The sequence below is a fragment of the Ahaetulla prasina genome, chromosome 3, assembly GCF_028640845.1.
Source record: "Ahaetulla prasina isolate Xishuangbanna chromosome 3, ASM2864084v1, whole genome shotgun sequence".
NCBI classification, from domain to species: Eukaryota; Metazoa; Chordata; class Lepidosauria; order Squamata; family Colubridae; genus Ahaetulla; species Ahaetulla prasina.
Genome location: NC_080541.1, coordinates 60,428,605 through 60,449,644, shown reverse-complemented (window position 1 = coordinate 60,449,644; position 21,040 = coordinate 60,428,605). Strand labels below are relative to the sequence as shown.

Here is a 21,040-nt window from a genome sequence, read left to right as displayed (position 1 = left end):
TATTACAGAATTGTTTTAATAATAAATGTGAATTAGAAGTTTACATATACATACATACTGTACATACATACACAATACATACCTACATAAACTGTCCCAGAACCAAAAGCAGAATACAAATATCAGAGTTGGTTGGAAATTCTTGCACAAATGCTATTAAAAGACTTGTTACTGAGGAATAAAAAGTATATGGTTTTATGATTTGAAGAGGCAAAAATATTATCACACTCAATGTATAATCAATAGTACTACTTTGTGTTTGAATCTATAAAATAATATTCTTCTGCTGGGTACTATCCAAAACCCTGTGAGGCATCTACTATGCTTGGAGCAGGAGAGATTTTCTTGCATCAACCTTGCTCCTTAGAGCTTTGTCGGGATGCATCTGTCTCTAAAAATAACTTTCAATATCTTATAGTAATTTAGAATATGCTTAATTTACTAAATGTTTGTTTCTCCAGGTTATTAATTTTACTCCACTGGGCTCATAAAGCCAGTGAAGACTTAATTAGGGAAGTGTCATGACTAGTTCTTATGATCAGCTTTATTAAATGCAGAAGCACTTTACATTTTATATACAATTAATTTTGCAACTAAGGTGTTGAGGGCAATATTGATAATATTCATTCAGTGGCCATTTACAATTACCACAGCGATAAAAAAGGAAGTTTATAACCAATGCTTGCATTTATGACCTTTGCAGATTTGTAAAGCAAAGGAAAGCTGAAGTAAGATCATAAAGACAATCACAGTGCTGACAAAGTTCCCAGTCTCAATTGTGGTCACTAAATGAGGAATACTGACCCAAAAAACTAGAAGCAATTTCATTAAACTAGTATGTGTTATTAGCAGTTTGTAATTAATTTACTGTATGTTTATATTTTTCTTGTCTTTACCAGAATACCTGGAAATATTTTAACGCCGTTTCAGATGAATCTGTTTCACATTCTGACTTTATGTCAGTTCTGAGCCATGTTGAATATATTCTTATCAAGGCTTCATATGGTCAAGGATTGCAACAAAGCAGGTAAAGTGCTAAAACTTTGATTTTTATTTATTTTATTTATTTATTTTCTTATCAAATTCATATAGTCATCCATGTCACAAAACAAGTGACTAGGTGGCGTATAACAAAGTTAATAAACAAGAGTTCAGAAATAACTATTATTATTAAAAACATTAAAAACTATAAAATGCAGCTTAAAAAATAATGGGTAATAATAATGGAGCCATCTTATTAATTCACCACATATGTTCAGTATACATAAATATAAATATGGTATAAAGTTATATTGTGCTGTTTTTGATGGTTATGCTTTTAAAAATGTTTCTGAAAATCAACACTTTTTTTCATAAGAAACTGAATGCAGCATGATGAAATGCAGTTTATAGTGCAGATTCGGATTGTCCCATATCAATCAATGCACAGTTTAGCAATTCTTTGTAGCTTATGTGAACAAATATTAGTGCATATTCAGAGAAACTTTAATGGATGCACCTAAGGACTACCATATTCAGGAAAATTATTATCACAGGGTTTGTTATGCAGACCAGCCTTGCTCTTCTGGTTCTTCTAAATATTTTGGGATGAAAACCTCCAGAAATGTCTCTATTAATTTATATTACCTGCTAGTACCTCAGGATTCCAAATCTTGTCTTTTGAAATTTATTTCTACCTTTTAGTTTTGTAACCTATAACTCAGACTAAAATATTTGCAGGAGACATTCCAATTGGTAGGAAATAATACACAATTTTTATCTCTTGTCTGATAAATGAAGATAGTCTCATTTTTACTTTGTTTTTATGGAACCTTTTAGAATCTCAAATGTCTCCATGGAAATTGCAGTGAAAGCTGATCAGTTGCCCTTGGACAAGGAACCAGCTCACCACATTGAAAAATGCCTGTGCCCTGGAGGTTATGCAGGACTCTCCTGTCAGGTATGGTATGTCTTAGTAAAAAAATATTTTAGGGTAACATCTTGTCATATGTTAAATGCCTTTTTAAAAAATAAATCTGCCATGTTAATAAAGCTCTTTTCTATCTAGGACTGTGCACCAGGATACTATAGGGAGAGGCATGGAAATGCACACCTAAAAGTGTTGCCCTCAGTAGTCTCATTATGTATGCCCTGCCAGTGCAACAATCACAGCAGTGCTTGTGATCCAGAAACAGGGAAGTGTTTGGTATGTAAACTCCTACAAATAAATCCTTTTTGTATTAATATTTGGGAACTGCACAGTTTGCTTTAAGGTGGGCAGTTATATAAATGTTTAAAATAAATGAAATAATTCAAGATAAAAAAAAACCTCTGAAAAATGAGATGATTAAAATTAGAAATGCAAACGATATATACCTAATAATATTCATGTTGCAAATTTTGCAATATTATCATGGACTAGAGATAGTCCTTAACTTACAACAGTTCGTTTAGTGATTGTCCGAAGTTACAATGACACTGAAAAAAGTGACCTAAGTCCATTTTCACACTTATGATCACTGCAGTATCTCCATGGTCACATGATCAAAATTCAGATTCTTGGCAACTGGTTCATATTTATGATGCTTATAGTGTCCCCAGGTCACGTGATCAATTTTTGCGACCTTCTGACAAGCAAAGTGGGGAAGCCAGAATTAACTGAATAACTTTGTCACTAACTTAACAACTGCAGTGATTCATAACTGTGGCAGGAAAGGTCACAAAATGGGACAAAATTCACATAACAAATGTCTCACTTCGCAACAGAAATTTTGAGTTTAGTTGTGGTCTTTAAGAATTACCTGTAATTTTTTTGTAAGATTACTTTTAGTCATCTTACCCTGTTCACAAAAGGATTTACAAAGGCAATACAAAAAAACAATACAGACTATATCTATGCGGTTATTCTCTGAAAGAAACCAGTACAAGGAAGAAGGGATTGAAACAATAAATTAAACTGAGGCACACAATGGTTCAAGATGCTCTGAATTCAAAATAACTATTTCTATGGAGTATTTCTATTTATTTATAGAAATAACTATTTCTATGGAGAACTACAGTAGTTTAGGTTTAGGTTAGCATAGTGGTCTTAATTTTACAATTTTAATTTAATTTAAACATTATCAAAAATAAATCACTGATGGAGATGACTCAGATTGCTCAAGGAATATTAAAATACAAAATGGAACTAATTACTTTCACTCCAAGGATTACCCATATTGAAATGGCAAGAATTTTCTACAGTTTTACTCCATTGATTTTCTATAAATACCAATCTCTTTTATAATTAAAGGAATAAATATATTATCTGTCATTTCTATCTCTTGACATTTTAGATAATTAGTAAGAGTGCTGTATTTATGAAGTGGAAAGCTTTTTTAAATTATTATTTCAATTTTAAAATGCATGAATTATTGCTTCCTAGGACTGCAGAGATAATACAGCTGGTGATCATTGCAATATTTGTGCACCTGGTTATTACGGCAAAGTTAAAGGATCCATCAATGATTGTTCACTATGTGCATGCCCAAGACTGAACCCTGAAAGGTAGCTAAGTATTAACATGGCTGTCTTAATAATTATTATACTTAATATAGTATTATATCAATAATCACTGGTATTGCCAGCTATATTTCTAGGTGATTCTACCTTCTTTTTAAAATTCTTGACTAAAATGGAATATATAATTCAGCTTAGCCAGATAACTCAATAGACATTATCATAGTCTAGTGGTTGAACTTGTGGTTACATCATATCTTTCACAATCTCTAAACATAACAGTTCAACACTTTTGGAAAAGTATTAGGCACTAATACACTAATTGCACTAAGACTGCAACAAGGAATAGAATTGTATTGATGCATTAATATAACTAATTAACAATCTTATCTAATAATAATAACAACAGAATTGGAAGGGATCTTGGAGTCCCTTACCTAGGGAAAAGTCATATTGAAATCAGTGAAACTTTTCTTTTCTTTTTTTTTTTTATTCAAAAAGTTTTACAAAAAAAATTTTCCCCCCAACCCCTCTCCCTTCACAAACCCCCTCCCCCCCGGCTTCCCGGAACAAACACAAGGTATAGTTAAAAATAAAACAAACATATGCTAAAAAAAATTTTTCCCAAAACTATTATACCAATTCTCCCTCTCTAGCTCTGACTTCCTCCTTACATAACCAAATCCTTCAAAAAATTAACAATAAACAGTAATAAAATATATAAATCAGTAGAACAAATTAATCCTAAAATATTTAAAACCAGCTAAAGCATAAAAATCCAATCCAGTTCAGAGAATATCTCCTTATAGCTTCTATAACCATATAACCATATAATTTCCCCAAGTCTTTCTTACATAAGATCTTTCAAGAATATTCTATTTAAAATTCAATACAACAGATTATAAAATTTATAAAATTTCAATAGAAAATTACAATATTATTTAATTAATTACAATATCTATTCAACTTTAGTCCTTCCTCATCAAAATCCAGTATATCCAAATATCTAGTCTCTTATAATCACAAATTGCCTTTCGGGACACTAATATTTTGTCTATTAATATTTTAAAAACCTTGTTTCAAAAATAATACTTTTGTCTCTTGCCATTTTTTGGTGCATTAATCTCTGTCTTTCCTTCGTTGCTCCTTTTAAAAGTCAATCACAATATTTCCTAGTAATTCCTTATGTCCAGAAATCCAAAAATTACTGCCGTATATTCCATCAGTCCAAAAAGAGAACTCTTGGGAAACATTAAGCTTGTGAGTCTTTTCCATTTGAGGGACAATCTCCTGTAGCACAAATTCAGGCAGCTCATCCAAACTATTTAAAGAAAACTTCTTTAGATCACCTTGTTTCTTCACGATCAAATCTTCATATTTATCCACTTTTATTTGTATGTCCTCCATTCCATTTTCCGAATAATTGCACTGGTTAATTTGCTCCAAACTCTCATCCAAAACGTCCCCATTTTTTATCAATTCGTATTTTTGAATAATTAAATACATACTTTCTGTGTAGTCCTGTATAAAGTCACGAATCCATTCTTCTGAAAGAACCTCCATAACAAAATTCCTGCTGAGAATCCCCTTGTAAAGTACTTAAACAGCGTAATATAATCCAACAGTCCACAGTCAAACACAATAAGATAAAATCTCCATTCAGTTTCGATTCAACAGCAAAGCTCCCTTTGATGTATCGCTCTGCTTTCAGTTTCTCTAAAACGAAACTGAAGGGGGGGCGGAAGTCAGAAAATCAAAAATACTTGCAAACCAATAATTGTTCCTCACACTCGTTCCGCCTGCTTTTCGTATCCACAAAAAGAAATCAATTGCTAGCAGAAGTGGACACCTTCCTCTTTTCCTGCTTTTTCAGGAGCGCAGAGAATACTGGAGGTGGGGGAGGGGTAAATAAGGGGATTCGACCGTTCAGGACTTTGTATTACAAAAACAAAGCCCCTAGGGGAATCTACCCAATTCCTCCCCCTTGCTCTGTCTCTCTCTTTCAACCAGAGAGAGAAATGAAGCCGGGATCAGTTGTTAAATCCGGCTTTTACCATATTCAATGCGGAGTGCCATAAATTAGCACCCAGCGAGAAAGGTGGCGCCACCCAGAAGCCAAATCAGTGAAACTTTTCTGAATCCATATGTATAATGAATCCTTAGTAGAATTGAATGGTACTGGAACTGTAGTTTTTTTTAGACATCAAAAGTAACATAACTTAATGTTCCTACATACCAGTGGTGGATTGCTCCCGGTTCTGTCCGGTTCTATAGAACCGATAGTAAAACTGGCGGGAAGCTCTGCCCACCGCCCCAACATCACCAAGGGGCTTCTGCAGATGCACAACGGGAGCACAACCTGTGTGCTTCCATTGCGAACCAGTAGTAAAGGTAACTAGAATTCACCCCTGCTATATACTTAATTATGGCTGTACAAGATGTTGGGTTGATAATAGGGAGAGTCAGGTTCAAATTCACACACATCTGTTGGAGCTCATTGGATTACTCTGGCTCAACCATTCACTGACAGCCCAAGTTATTTCACTTTATTTTATGGTTGTGATTGGAAAAAAATGGAGAGAGCAAGGTCTTGAATGAAACCTTGCTCTTAAGCCCTTGAATGAAACAATACAAATCTAATAAATAAAATTATATACCAGCTGGGATAAATATGTTTTTCCTAAACCTAATGTTTTTTTTTGTTCTTCAAGCTTTAGTCCAACATGTGTTGCAAAAGGTATAAAGGATTTCCATTGCAATGCTTGTGTCACTGGATATGAAGGGCAGTATTGTGAAAGGTAAGGTATTCAGCTCATTACAACTTTTGCAACAAATGTACCTACATTGAGAAGACTTAATTTTAGTTGATTCAGACAGCATTAGGCAAAAGGGATGCAAAAACCCATGTCTTACCTTATTAGAAATATAGCATGGTAGATAACAAGTTGCTGCTATATTGTTTCATTGTAGAATTAAAGTATTAACATAAACACCTAGTGACTATTAAACTTGATTTATTGGCTATTCTACATGTTGTAATGTGCCATCATTCAATCCAAAAGTGTGCCTTTGCTTTTGTATATGTTAACAGTGGTCCAATCCTACTATGAAATGCTCTCAATAATAATAGTGATGCTACTAAAAAAAATTGGAAGCACTAACCCTGTGATTTCTCAGAATTCATTTGCAGGATCTATAAGATGTAGAATGCCCTTCAACATGGGAAATATTTTGTATGTTTAAGTCTCAAACTATTGTGAGATTCGTAGCGTGCTGGAATAAAAGACTGGAAATCCTGAAAGAATAGAGTCAATATTGTGATTTTGTGATAAAGTATCTCAAGGTATCTTTTTTTTTTTTTACAGGACTAGACAGTCAAGAAAGGCTAACTTGTCTTGATTCTTTCTAGATGTTCCCCAGGTTACTATGGAGATCCTAGAGTACCAGGTGGCAAATGTCAGGAATGTCAGTGCAACCCAAATGGTTCTCTCCATCAGCACTGTGATCATACTTCTGGGCAGTGTGTTTGTAAGCAAGGTGTAACAGGACAGTTGTGTGATCAGTGTGATTCAAGGCATGTTCTTGTGGAGAATGAATGTGTTTGTAAGTGCTTTATTTTTATTTTTCCCTTTTGCTTTTTAAGTTGAAGTGTGCCTGGAACGGGAACGAATACATGCAGTTTAATATTATTCAATCTGCAATCAGCATGAAACCTACTTGTTCAAAAAATAACATTCTTAAAAAATGCTGACTGTATTTTGGATAGGGCCAACTAAATAGATGAAGCTGTTGAATATCAGTGTATGTATTCCTGTAGAGTGTACAAAGGAAATAGCTACAGGAATAAATGCACATATAGAGAAGAATAAAATAGCATACATTTAAAAATATCCACTGAATATATTTATTTGGATTTTGACAAAGTTCTCCACCTAACAAAATTTGCGGGATAAGAACTCCGTTTTCTGATCAATAAAGAAATATTGACGCATAAAAACAGAGTGGAAGATTTAATGTAAATTTGATCAGTGAACTGGTGGTTTACCTGGAGTTATTATTCAATATAATTAGAAGAAAAGTGGCAATGAAGAACTCCAAAAATATTTCCAAAACTAAAGGGATAAGTGTCTAAATGGTAAATGTTACATAGTGTACATGAATTAAAGTACTGAGTATCGCAGAGAAAAAATTGTAACCATGTATATGATGATAATCTAACCATGAAAGAGTTTCTGAAGTTGCCTGGTTTTTTCCTCTTATTTTTTGGACCCCCAAACATGAGACTCTAAAGAGACATCACAAAGCTTGTCATTCTTGTGTTAGTTTAAGGGGTATAAATATGAGGTTTCTCCTTTTTTTTTTTTTTGATTTTTTTTTCACTTTCTGTTAAATTCACGAGTATACAAAACTTAATGTAAGTGTCAATACAAATATGTGTATTAAGCTGAAAATAATATCTAGACATTCTTTCTTCAGCTTGCGATGATGACTGTACAGGGCGGTTGTTGAATGATCTGGATAATTTTGGCAAAGCTATGCTTTTGGTAAACTTCACTGGTGCTATCTTGGCACCTTATGGAGCACTTTCAGACTTGGAAAATGCCACAAAACATTTAAAGGTGTGTAAGCTTTTGCTTCTCTTTTACATTGCAGTTTATATTATTTTGTAGGTAGCTGAAGATTAATATATTGATTACCACTGGCCTATTTTAAATATGGTTTGATTGGTTCTTATGCCTTGTATGATAAAACACTATTTCTAATTAGACATAATTCTATGGAATCAACTCTTCTGAACTTGCCACCCACTAAACCATGGTTGGGAGCTGGGCTGATTCTGTCAGGTGTTATGGTTAAGGAACAGCTTTCTGTCTTACTGTAAAAAGTGTAAATCCTATATAAAGTGTTTCAAAATAAATCTGTGTCTTATCTCCTGGAAAGAGACTATCATTTCACATGTTAAATTCCTAATGTTCAGTGATAATGATATTAATAATAATTAATAACCATAGTCCATTTAGTTATTGTTATTTATATAATTACTTATATAATTGCTTTTATAAAATATCTTCAAATATTTTATAATAAAACTAGGAGGAGGCAGTTTTGTAGTTATACATGCAGCTACGCAATAGCACTTAGATTTATATACCACTCCATAGTTGTATATATAGCCATACAGTACTCTCTGAGTGGTTTACAGATGTCAGCATATTGCCTCCAACAATCTGGTCCTCATTTTACCGATCATGGAATAATGGAAGGCTGAATCAATCTTGTCAGTCAGGATCAAACTCCTGGCAGTGGGCAGAGTTAGCTGCAATATTGCATTCTAACCACTGTGCCACCACATATGCTTCCATTCACATTTTACACATGTGCAACATGTGAATGGGAGCATATGTAATATGCTCCCAGTGCCCTTTCCTTCATCACTGATTCTTAAGAAATATTGATTTGTTTTAAGGTGTTCCTGAGAGGTGCTATGTGTATGCTTATGAGAGTTTTGAATCACATTATGCCCTTCAAATCTGAATCACTGTACAGCACTGGTAAACTTACATTGAAATGTTATTACAGATTCAGGTTTTCCAAGAGTCATCAATTGAATCTTTAACTTAATATTTTTAGACTGTCTCACTAACATCTTGACTGAATTAAAATCTCACATGTTGATCGGTTTCAGTTACATACCAATGTAATATAGTTTTTATTTAATTTTCTATTATATTCCAACAAATTATTTAGTTATTATATAGACATTTTGAAGTTTTCTAGGAAAGTTATTTGATGAAAAGGACTGTTAAAGCACCTAATTGGGAATAATTGCATACTAAAAGGTCTAAATTTAAATCCTTGTCTCCAATCCTGAAGCTGTTTGCATACACTTTTTATTTCCAGGAATCTTTGGAGGTTGAAGAAAGTCCAAACTCTTTAATGAAAATTATGAATGGCAATCTTGATACAATATCAAATGTTTCAGATCAGTACTACAAAGAGGTAAGGATTTTGCGTCTTTAGTTCAAGTTTAAGCTTACCTATTAGAAAAATAGGTGAAGTAAAAATTGGTAAAAGTAGACCTGCAAGTAGAAGATTTACCACAACATTGAATTGAACTGGGTAATTATAAATGTTTAGCTCTATATGTACTGGGTGAAAATCTGTTTCATACTTAACAAAGAAGCAGAATTTTTCCATATTTACTGTAAAGCTTATCTAAATAGAATAGAATAGAATAGAATAGAATAGAATAGAATAGAATAGAATAGAATAGAATAGAATAGACTAGACTAGACTAGACTAGACTAGACTAGACTAGAATAGAATAGAATAGAATAGAATAGAATAGAATAGAATAGAATAGAATAGAATAGAATAGAATAGAATAGAATAGAATAGAATAGAATAGAATTCTTTATTGGCCAAGTGTAATTGGACATATAAAGAATTTGTCTTTGGTGCATAAGCTCTCAGTGTACATAAAAGCTATAAGTCATGATCATAGTCATCATAAAAATACATTCATCATAAATCATAAGATACAACACTTAATGATAGTCATCAGATACTAAATAAGCAATCAACCAAAATCATACTAGGAAATTAAATAAAACAATATAAATCATAAAGATACAAGCAACAAAGTTGTAGTCATAAGTAGAAAAGAAGATAGATAATAGGAAGGATGAGAAGAATAATAGTAATACAGCCTTACTAAATCGTTTGACACTGTTGTGGGAATTACTTGTTTAGCAGAGTAATGGCATGGGGGAAAAACTGTCCTTGTGTCTAGTTGTTCTGGTGTGCAATGCCTATAGCATCATTTTGAGGTAGAAGTTGAAACAATTTATGTCCAGGATGTGAGGAGTCTGTAGATACTTTCACAGTGCTCTTTTTGACTTGTGCAGTTTACAGGTCCTCAGTGGAAGGCAGGTTGGTAGCAATTGTTTTTTTCCCCCAGTTTTAATTATCTGTGATTATTATGTGCCCGTACAGATTATTTTATATTTTATTTTATTATTATTATTATTATTATTTTATTATATTTTATTTTATTTTATTATTTTATTTATTCATTTATTTTATTTTATTTATTTTATTTTATTATTTTATTTTATTTTATTATTTTATTTTACTTTACTTTACTTTACTTTACTTTACTTTACTTTACTTTACTTTACTTTACTTTACTTTACCTTACCTTACCTTACCTTACCTTACCTTACCGTACCTTATCTTACCTTAGGGATTCAACTCAGCTTAAATCCATCCTTGATATTTTCCAGCCATATAGTATGTGCATGTATATGAGATATGTGGAAAATTTGTGTCTGTGTGTAGATTGCACTCCAAAACACAGAAAATAAGAGAAAATAAATCTGCTAATATTAATACATTGATTAAAATAAATAGGCATGGGGAAGGACAAAAGAGAAAGAAAAGAAGTCTGGAAACCGCAAGAAAGGGTTTGAACGTAGGCCTAATCACCCTTTACTTTGTAGTAAGTTGCACAAAGTTTAGTAGTTCTTACTCCCAAGTTGCTGCTAAGTCCAGTCTACTTAGCAGCTCGAGGAAATTTAGGAGCACTGTCAAAAGAGTCTTATTTTTCTTGCTCTAAAAAGAATGAGGATCATTTAGGCTGTAGAGATGATAATAAATTAATAAAATAACAAAAAGGCATGCTTACTCTAGAATAAATGCTAGTGAGTTCAATGCCTTTGTCTATATTCATGGAATCCTGATCTCTACTTCACTTAGGATCTTCTTACACATCTTCTGGTGCATGGTAGTTTCTCCCTTCTCCAATCATTTCTTTTCATTATTTGCAGCAAAAACTACTACCTCTACCTTTCACTGGCTCTATTAAGCTTTTCTTAGGGAATATAAGATTATCTCCTCTATGCAAGTATTTATAAATGCCATTACTTTTCCACTTTTTTTTTAGCATAAATGTTAAGTATCTGAAATATTTTACTTTTTCTGCAGCATTTATTTGGTAAGAATAATATAAAATGCTATTTTTACAAAATAAAAAGGTTTGCTTTGCATATAATTGAGTGACAATTGTAGATATGTTCCTCATTCTTTGTTACGGTAATTAAGATCCACAATTTCAATAGCATATTTCATAAATATATATATATTTGCTTTTGTACTAGTTAACAAGAATACTAGAAAGAGGAGAACATCTCAACAATGCTTCAGAAGGTACCTTGAACAAGAGTAAAGAATTGGCTAAATTTATCAACACATTGCAGACAACTATTAAAGGTAATGTGGTGATTGGCTTGGAGATATTATAATTTTGGAGTAGGAATAAGATATTTATAAATAAAAATCTATTGTTCCTGTATTTGCATAAAGTGATTTTTAAAATCCTTTTTTCTTTCTAATTATTATTTTTCTTTCTCCACCAAGTGCTTGTAGAAATGGCAGCTACTCTTAACACAACAGTAGATAGTGATTTCCCACAATCAAATAAAACACTTCAGAAATTGCAAGATGATATTCCCATGATGTTGGACATAATGCGTGGAAGATATTTCCAGCAACTGCATCAAGATAGTATACGTGAATTAAAGTAAGTCTTTTTGTGGCTTGCTGCAATGCTCATAATTAATATTTAAGACAAGTAAAGAAAATGTATCTAACCTTTATGATAAGAATGAATTGCTAAATGTAATTTCTAAAATGCTTAATGTATTAAATCAAATCAAAAGCTTAATGTCATAAAACAACGGGGATTTTCACTAAAATTAGAATACTTAATTTTTTAAAGGTGTAACATGATTCATTGATTTTCATATGTGCTTTAAATTTAGCACTAATTTCCAGTTCCAGGAATTATACGGTCTATTATACATAATTCATACTTCATGCAGCTAAATTGTTTCAAGCTGTCTTTAGAGTAAATTGATTTAAAATTTAGATTTAGAATGTGTTAGAAGTAGAGGGTAAAATTTATCTTATTGGGATATATATCAAAGATATTTAACTGAGAACCACAGCCAAGATTTTGCTTGTGATAAAATCCAAAACTGTGCTTTAATGTAATTTTGTATGGGCTTAGACAAAATATCAAAATGGGAGTTTGTAAAAAAAAAACACAGAAAAAAATGAAACCTGATTTAATGTATAAAATAAATTTGTAAAATATATATAAAAGAATTCAGAAATATTCTTAAAGTTATGTCAAGAAGATGCCATCCAAGAAAAAGTATCTTGATTTCCATCAAGAGTTCTGATACTTTTCCACTGATATTTCTGCTCTTGAAACCGTGGGAAGAATAAACGTTAAGTGCATTCACTACATTCACTACATTAAGCCAAACAGATAAGTGTAATGATTTGGGATATGAATGTACAGAATGTCTTATGGAGATTCTCAGTCATTCAGGTCATGGATAAGAAGCAAAACATCTTCAAGGAAAAAAGAAAGTCCAGATCTCTTTTGAAAAAGTGCTTTTAGAATGCACAGAATGTTAGTGTTCATGGTCTTGTCACTAAATAGGAGATAATTTCTTTGTTTCCTTTCCTTTAAATATTTTAGGAATAACATCTTGTGATATTCAAGCACAGGTCATACTTTAGTCTATCCAAACAAGCAAAGATTAAATGCAAGTTTGCACTTTATATCATAAGCACTAGCCTGTAATCCTAGGATAATAATTTTATGGAATGATAGGTGGCTACAAACAATGTAAGTAAACAATAAAATGAAATTTCTCATTAAGTATATGAGACAGATCTTAACTTTCGCCAGAATGGCTTTTACTTTCAAGACGATTACATGACTTTGTGTATGTCTTCTATATTTATTAGAGGTGCAGAAAAATTGCTGACACAAATCCAGAGACAATATTGGAGACCACAGCAAAAAATTAACGACTTTCAAAAAGCAGCAAAACGTGCCTTATCTGACCATAGCACCAAACATCAAGAAGCCCAAGATGTTATGAACGTAGCAAACAGTAACACTGGAGAGGCTAGACGTCTGCTTGTTCCTATTAATAACAACCTCAATGAGTTCAATGTAAGAAGACTCACAGCATATTTCACGTGATTTTATAGTAGATTTGTCTGAGTGTGTAAAATAGTCTTTAAAGAAAAAAATTAGGTTTAATATTACATTAGGCAAAGTATATTGCATCCCTTTAAGCATAAAGGGATTTTATGTAAGATATATTTAATCGGTAATAACTGACATAAAGTGGTAATTATACCCAATATTGTATTCAGACTAAAAAGCTGAATGTTAAAGAAGACAAAGAGCTCTCTGTTGCGCTGATAAAAGAAGGAAAAATACAAACAACTGCTGCTGCTGCCTTTGCGAGGGATATATTTAATTCTACATCTGTAAGTCACTGAACACTCATAATCTTAATTTATACATAGTTAATTAGCTGTAAGATGATATTAACTGGTTTTGAATGTTTAGGATCTAGAATTCCACCATGATGAATTGATGTTATGGAGTAGTAAATTAAGACAACATGTGGATGACCTGGTTATGCAGATGTCTACTCGAGGCGCTCTTGAACTTGTCTATAAGACAGAAGATCATGCTGCTGAGTTAGAAAAAAATATTAATGCATTAAATAGGTAAGAGTGTCGTCATTAGGTTATGCTTTACTTAAATAGATCGCAGACAGTCTGTAGTGGCTAAAATGTCTGTCTACTAGAAATGGCTTTCTGCCTCAAAGATTATTAGACACAAAACTTTACACAGGAAATATAAAACTTCCAGCCTAGAGTGTGGAATTCAGCCCTTACATTCAAACCAGAAATCAGTTATGAATTCTGCACACGTAGAATTTTAAGGACATAGATTTTATATGCATGTGATTCATGAAGTTATGACAAGTACTTCAAACTGATGGGCCCAATTTCCTTCTTTAGCAATTGTAACCAATACTGTTGTACTGATACTGCAACTCTTCTGAGTTTATATGCTTCTTTTATACTAAGCTCTAACCTATTTAATTACTACATATAGATAGTCAAAATATTACTGGAACTGAAATGCGTAAACTGTTTCATTAGAATATCATATAATTATTCAGGAAAATAAACTTTCAATTGTGACAGGACACTGGAATTAATGACTGCATTAGGAATGAAAGGCAATGTATTGTTCAATATGCAACTTATATTCTATGTTTTTAAAAGAATGCAATGCTGTTCTTTTTTTCAAGTGCATGTTGTTGTAAACCACTGAGTCATTTAAGTGAGATGGCCATTGTAGTAATTTAATAAAATAAATAAACTGTTCCAAATATAAGGCTTAAAATAGGTTCTAGGTTCTAGTAAAATCTGATAAGTATTCTAATAGGTTTAAATTCTATGCAAAAGATATAATTTTCATCTTCTATTGCAGTGGCCTTTTGAATGTTAGAAATGTGACTGTGAATGTGACAAATTCTGTCCATGTGTACTCTACTATCAGAAATCTAGTTGAAAGTGCAGAGAACCTGGCAAGTGATATCACTAAGATTATCTATGAACCAATACATGTGGTGAGTGAGTCTGGGTAATATAAATACATGTATACATTCTTCAATATGGATATTCATCATTCAAAACTTTTATGGTAGAGATGTTTTGGAACATCTGGGAATGAAACCCTTCATCCTTTTAAAGGAACTACATTTTTCTAGGTAAACCTGGAAAAAAAATGTATGGAGTTGCCTCATTAAATACCTGTGTCTCTAATGCAACTCTTTAAAGCAGTTGTGTCTTGAGTAGGTATACTTGTACCCCACAATATCAGATTTTAAAAAATCCTACACATGAATTTATTTTTTCTCTCAAATAAATGGAAGGTTTGGAACTTTCTAATGGCTAATCACAATGCCCAGATTTTCTTTCTAATTATGAAATTATGTAAGCTTTACAAAAATAAGCACCGCTGCATACAATGGAAGTAGCTTCTGACTTGTTCAAAAGCTTGCTCATCAATCATATTTTTTCTTTGTAGAAAGCTCTGTATTGGAATTTATAAACCTCAGTATTTTTCTGACTTTCTGAACACATAATGAAAGCAAGGAATGATAATTATCTCCTTACTTGTACAAGCTTTTCCTTTTAAGAAATAAAATCCATTGAAAAGAATTGGAAACCTTAATTGTTTTCAGTTTTAGGCAGACCTAATCTTTGTGATGTGACACCTGGCTAACCCTTGGCATAATCTTTTTTTTTCTTACTGTGTACATGGGTTAAGGGACGAGACCCTTCTTCTTGAGGTCAAAGTTCTCAGAAATCCAAATAATTATGCACAATGTAAGCATTTGGTGCAACCCCGGGATCTCTAGGAACAAGTCCAAGCCACAGCAGCAGCTATGGAATGTGTTGATGAAAGTCAACTACATCAGTACAAGGCCATTTTAGCAAAACATTTTTGTAAGCATTCATGATCTTCACAATATCCTATTTCTAATATAATTGTGTGTTACCATGTGAAGAAAGGTTTTTATGGTTTTCTGTCTCATGTCTCAATATTAATATATCTGATGTGTTTATCATAGGACTTGAGATTGGAAGCTTAAACTAAAAATGATATAAAACTATAGAAATTAGGGTTTTTTTTATAGCCACATAATATATAACAGGGTTTCCCCAAAATTTTCTTATGCTTGAATCATGTAACATTAATATTGCTTTTTCCCATAAATAATGTTTTCTTGTTGTGTGATTGTTTTAAGCAAAGAGGGTCCTTTAACACTACTGGGAAAAATGTTCTTCAGCTTGGCTTCACTGTCTTAATTGATGCACAACATCTTCACAAGAAGTATGATGGTAGGTTTCATTACATATAGGTTGAGATATTAATTTTTGCTCAGTAATGAAGCTTACTGGGAATGTTAGACCTTTTATCATCACAAGACTCTTGTGCTAATAAAATTAAGGTGTTTAGTCCACCTGAGATCTTTGCAGGATGTAAATATTGGTTGCTGTATATTAGCATGAGAAATTTTGTAATAAAGAACCTATAAACTTACAAATTATCCTCCTGGAAGCAATAAAACAGCCACCTATTTGGCACAGGCTGCAATTATGTTTTAGTGCATTTTTTATGTATGATCCTTGGCAACATTTGCCTTTGCTCATTAGTTTAACCTATATATAGCCATCTGCTGAATAGGTGTCTTTTTAGCATATAGAGTACAGATTATGTAAGGCACAATTCACTGCTTTTAGTTTCTTACAAAAAGTAATCCATTGCTTTGGATTTACAACTATTTTTCTCTTTAGGACTCAGGTCAGGCTTAAATGAAATTAACATAAAAGTGGAAAGACTTAAAGCAAAAGCCAGTGGAATTGCTAAAAGGTTTAATGATTCCCTATTTCAGCTGACTGCATTGCCCAAAGGTAAGGGAAGTTCATTTTGATAACATTCTCCTTCATTCTAGAAAGCAAATCTATTTAACTTCATCACCACAGGAAAATCTGATCTTTTTATTTCAGATTTTTATTTATTTATTTATTTATTAATTAATTATTTATCTATTTAGAAAGCATGTGTGTAATAGGACAATATATGGTTGTTGTTTTCAGCATGTTCTCATTTGTTTAAAACAAAAAAGAAAAACAAAATGAATAGGAAATAATTTGGCTTACATTGCTGTGCATCATGCTAAGCAAAGATTCATTGGCTGGATTTCTGCCCCTTAAAGCTCTGAAACCTAGCTATGCTGAAATAGGACTGCAAATTTGAATGGTATTTCTTTTCCACGGCCAGTAAACCATAATTAAACACTGCATTTATATGTAAAAACCAGTTGTATTAAGCTTTATAGTAGCAGTTTTTTGTATTAACAAACAGATGAAATGTTATTCATTTCTTTTTCCAAAATAGTACTACTTTTACTTCTTCATTGTAATAGATGTTACCTAGTTAATATACTGGAGCTAAAAGAAAACCACAATGAAAAAAATTGTATAATTTTTATATGAATAACTTATATGTATATGTATAACTTTAGTTTTCCACATTAACTCTGATTTTGATGGTCAATTCTTTAAGTTTAAAAACAAAAACCAATTCAGAACACTTGGAAATATGGATAAAAAAGAACCTAAAATTAACTCTTAATTTGACAGGTGTCACATTAGAATGGTTGTTGAGATAATTAGAATTGTTTTATGCCCAAAGTACAAAAGCAAATGAACTACTTACAGACTCAGGTTTCCTAATTCCAGACCTTGATAATTATATAGCAGGGTCTGATTATTCTTGTGTTCGTTTAATTGTAAGCTGTGATAGTGAACAGTCATGTGGAAAGCCTTTATTTCAATTTATATGAACTTCAATAGTCCCACCATATAATAGGGGATCAGAGACTAAACGTATGCTTAGATGATGTGATACTGCATCCAGAAGGTTTTTATGCTGACATTACTTGTTCAGTTACAGACATAAGATAGTACTGCATTTATCAGAGTAGGGTACACTTTAATTTTAGGGAATTAAAATAAATATGAGATTCTGATCACAGGTCTTCTGTACTAGGTTCATTTTGTTCCTGAGGGTGATAGCAACCAAATTTCAAAGACTGAATCTTCTATTCTTTGCAAGCAGAATGATTGATAATCAAATTTATGTTGATCATTTGTTTCAGATACTAATAAAAATCTTTTGGCAATAAAAAGGCTGGCCCTTTCTGCTAATTTGACTGCCCTTAATGGTATAAGCCATACTGACGGTTTTAGTGAGAAGCTGTTGAATTCTTCATCTGCATTGTCTAAAGTTAATGATACGTTGCAGAAAACAAATGAACTTATAATTGATTCAACAAATGCTGGTAGGTTTGCTGCTTGATTGCTTACTAGAAATGTTACTGCATGCAAGAGTGGGATTAATTTTTAACCCAAAGCATTCTTTATCCTATTCACATTGAAAGCAGTTTGTACTAGTATATTTTAATATGGTGAGAACTTGTGATGAGATTTGCTATCTTTTGTGTTTGAAAATTGATGTTTTCAGACTAGCAAGGCTGAGTGAAAAATTAGTAAAAAAATTAAATTTACTTAGTTACATAAATTTTTGTATTTGTATTCATTATTCATTGCAGTTTAAAACAAGAATAAATAGTTAGCAGAATTGCCCCACAACTCTTTTTCAGGATATCTCCACTTCTGTTTTGGCAGCAGCATCAGCTGAAAAAAAAGTGAATGAAGTTGAAATCCAAGCTGGTCTTTTATATGGAAGATTGAAACCGCTGAAAATACTGGAGGAGAATTTAAGCAGAAACATCTCTGAAATTAAAGAGCTCATAAACCAGGCTCGCAAACAGGCAGCTTCTGTAAGCATCTAATCTTTTTTGTGTATTCCAGAAAAGAAGCTGCTATTTTGTTCCAGGATATATCCTAAATAGTTGCATCACTGTAATACATTATAACTGACAAAGTACATATGTTCTTTAATGTAAAGTACATACCCTAAATAGATTTATCTACTATCACTATGTTAGATAGTGAGGAAGGAAAGGACTTGTATTTTTCTTCCACTTCCATGGCTACCTATGATCTTTCAGTTTCAAAAATGCAGTTTCAAAGAGAACAAGTGCATGCAATGTATGAGACTACTAATTAGCAAAAACTACTGATTCTATTGTCAAAGGTCTCCATGGCCTTCCTGCAGTTCTCTATTTTCATCCCAGGACATTCTTCATTTCTTTTTAATAAAGGAGAATATTTGTAACTCAGGTTTGAAATGAGAGGTCCTTTGAACTCTCTGAATTTGGTAGTTTTTTGCAGACATTTGATTGTCCAAACTAGGTAACATCATCAGTGCTAAATGATAACTAACAGTGACGATGTTTCCTAGTTTGGTTAATGAAACATCTGCAAAAAAAAACAACCAAGTTCAGAGAGGACCAAGGACCCCTCCTCACTCCATTCTGCATATTGCTGTCTTCAACCCTTCAAAAATCCCTGTTCCCTCCTAAAACTATCACCTTGGGAACTACCTAATCCATCTGTTCCAATCTTTTCTCAGAAGCCATACTTTGCATATGCCTTTTGCTTCAATCATCTAATTCTCACATTTTAGGGAACATAAGTCCCTAATCAAGTACAAATAACCAAGGTCCTGAAAAAACATGCATTGTTTTCCACTAGGTACTATTTCCTCAATATGTTTTGCATTGTAGGACTACAGAACAGCCTCCACCAGCAACATATAAAAATACAATTTGTGATTTTGGTGAAATATAAAGACCTAGAGAAAGATGCTTCTTTCCATTGGTTTATTTTATTTTTTATTTAATAAATTTATATGCTGCCCATCTCACTGACTCATACATCTGATTAGCAATAGCAACAGCACTTAGACTTATATACAGCTTCACAGTGCTTTACAGCCTTCTCTAAGCAGTTTACAGAGTCAGCATATTGATTATGTGAAGTATTTTATTCATTAATGTAAATAATGACCTTCCACCGCGAGCTTAAGACACATCTATTTATCTGCGCAGGACTGGACTAGATTTTTTAAATTTTTAAATGTTTAAATTTTAAATTTGGTTTTAAATGGGGTTTTATTATTTATATCTCTATTTTAAATATTCGGCCTATGTAATAAGTTTTTTAAATTAATGTTTTACTTTGTATATATATATGTTTTTAATATGGCTGTAAACCGCCCTGAGTCCCTAGGGAGATAGGGCAGTATAAAAGTATGAATAATAAATAAATAAATAAATAAAAATAATAAAATATTTCTATGATATCCACTACGTGTCTCAACATGTATATGCATCTGCATTATGTAAGTTTTTTGTTTTTCCTTTTGTCAGATTAAAGTTGCAATATCTGTGGAAAAAGACTGTATTCGGGCCTACCAACCCCAGATATTATCTACTAACTACAATACATTAACATTAAATGTTAAAACAATGGAACCTGACAATCTTTTGTTCTATCTGGGTAGCAATGGTAAAGTAAGTAAAGGATTTTATATCTTGATTCTTCTATAGACTGGGTACTTTACCAACTATTAGTCCCAAGTTACATTGAGTTTCTACTGAATTATATTATCTGACATCCAATAAGTTGCATTCAGTGGTCAATTTCAGTGATTATAAAAGGTTTTTTTTGGTACATGTTTATGAGTATAGTGCCAACTTTAATTTTTATTAGTATATGAGATAATGAAATAATGTTGCATAATATTTGGGGTTATTATGAAATGCAAGGGTGCAATCTCTTGATTATTTCAAGTATGTCAGACTTCAATGGGTCAGTAATAAATATTCTCTTAAATTTAGTATCCTGAATATTTAAACATTAATGATCAGAAAATATGATTCTTAAAACTGGATGTGAACTATGGACTAATTCTCATGAGGCCAGAAGCATGGCCAAATGACAAGATATTATACAAACCGTAATTCGATGCATCTAAAGATACTTTGTTGCTTTTACATGAAGTAAACTATGAAATCTATATATAAGGTAATGAAACCTTACTTCCTTTAACCTTTATAGGTGGCAATAGGTAGCTGTCCAATTGGAAAAAAGTAAACTACTTGGATTTCAAAAAACAATACTACCTTTTCTTTTC

The 21,040-nt window shown here is 32.2% G+C and overlaps 1 protein-coding gene across 1 annotated transcript in view; it reads left to right on the top strand.

Moving 5' to 3' along the window:
* LAMA1 (laminin subunit alpha 1) overlaps nucleotides 1–21,040 on the top strand; it is a 103,801-nt gene that overhangs the window by 56,278 nt on the left and 26,483 nt on the right. The window contains exons 27-45 of the mRNA XM_058177297.1: nucleotides 900–1,027; nucleotides 1,819–1,939; nucleotides 2,048–2,185; nucleotides 3,404–3,525; nucleotides 6,189–6,275; nucleotides 6,887–7,080; nucleotides 7,954–8,096; nucleotides 9,379–9,477; nucleotides 11,637–11,748; nucleotides 11,896–12,058; nucleotides 13,300–13,510; nucleotides 13,717–13,833; nucleotides 13,916–14,079; nucleotides 14,855–14,993; nucleotides 16,179–16,272; nucleotides 16,729–16,845; nucleotides 18,096–18,278; nucleotides 18,625–18,779; nucleotides 20,274–20,417. Of these exons, the coding sequence (XP_058033280.1) occupies nucleotides 900–1,027; nucleotides 1,819–1,939; nucleotides 2,048–2,185; nucleotides 3,404–3,525; nucleotides 6,189–6,275; nucleotides 6,887–7,080; nucleotides 7,954–8,096; nucleotides 9,379–9,477; nucleotides 11,637–11,748; nucleotides 11,896–12,058; nucleotides 13,300–13,510; nucleotides 13,717–13,833; nucleotides 13,916–14,079; nucleotides 14,855–14,993; nucleotides 16,179–16,272; nucleotides 16,729–16,845; nucleotides 18,096–18,278; nucleotides 18,625–18,779; nucleotides 20,274–20,417 (2,631 nt within the window). The remainder of the gene's footprint in view (nucleotides 1–899; nucleotides 1,028–1,818; nucleotides 1,940–2,047; nucleotides 2,186–3,403; nucleotides 3,526–6,188; nucleotides 6,276–6,886; nucleotides 7,081–7,953; nucleotides 8,097–9,378; nucleotides 9,478–11,636; nucleotides 11,749–11,895; nucleotides 12,059–13,299; nucleotides 13,511–13,716; nucleotides 13,834–13,915; nucleotides 14,080–14,854; nucleotides 14,994–16,178; nucleotides 16,273–16,728; nucleotides 16,846–18,095; nucleotides 18,279–18,624; nucleotides 18,780–20,273; nucleotides 20,418–21,040) is intronic.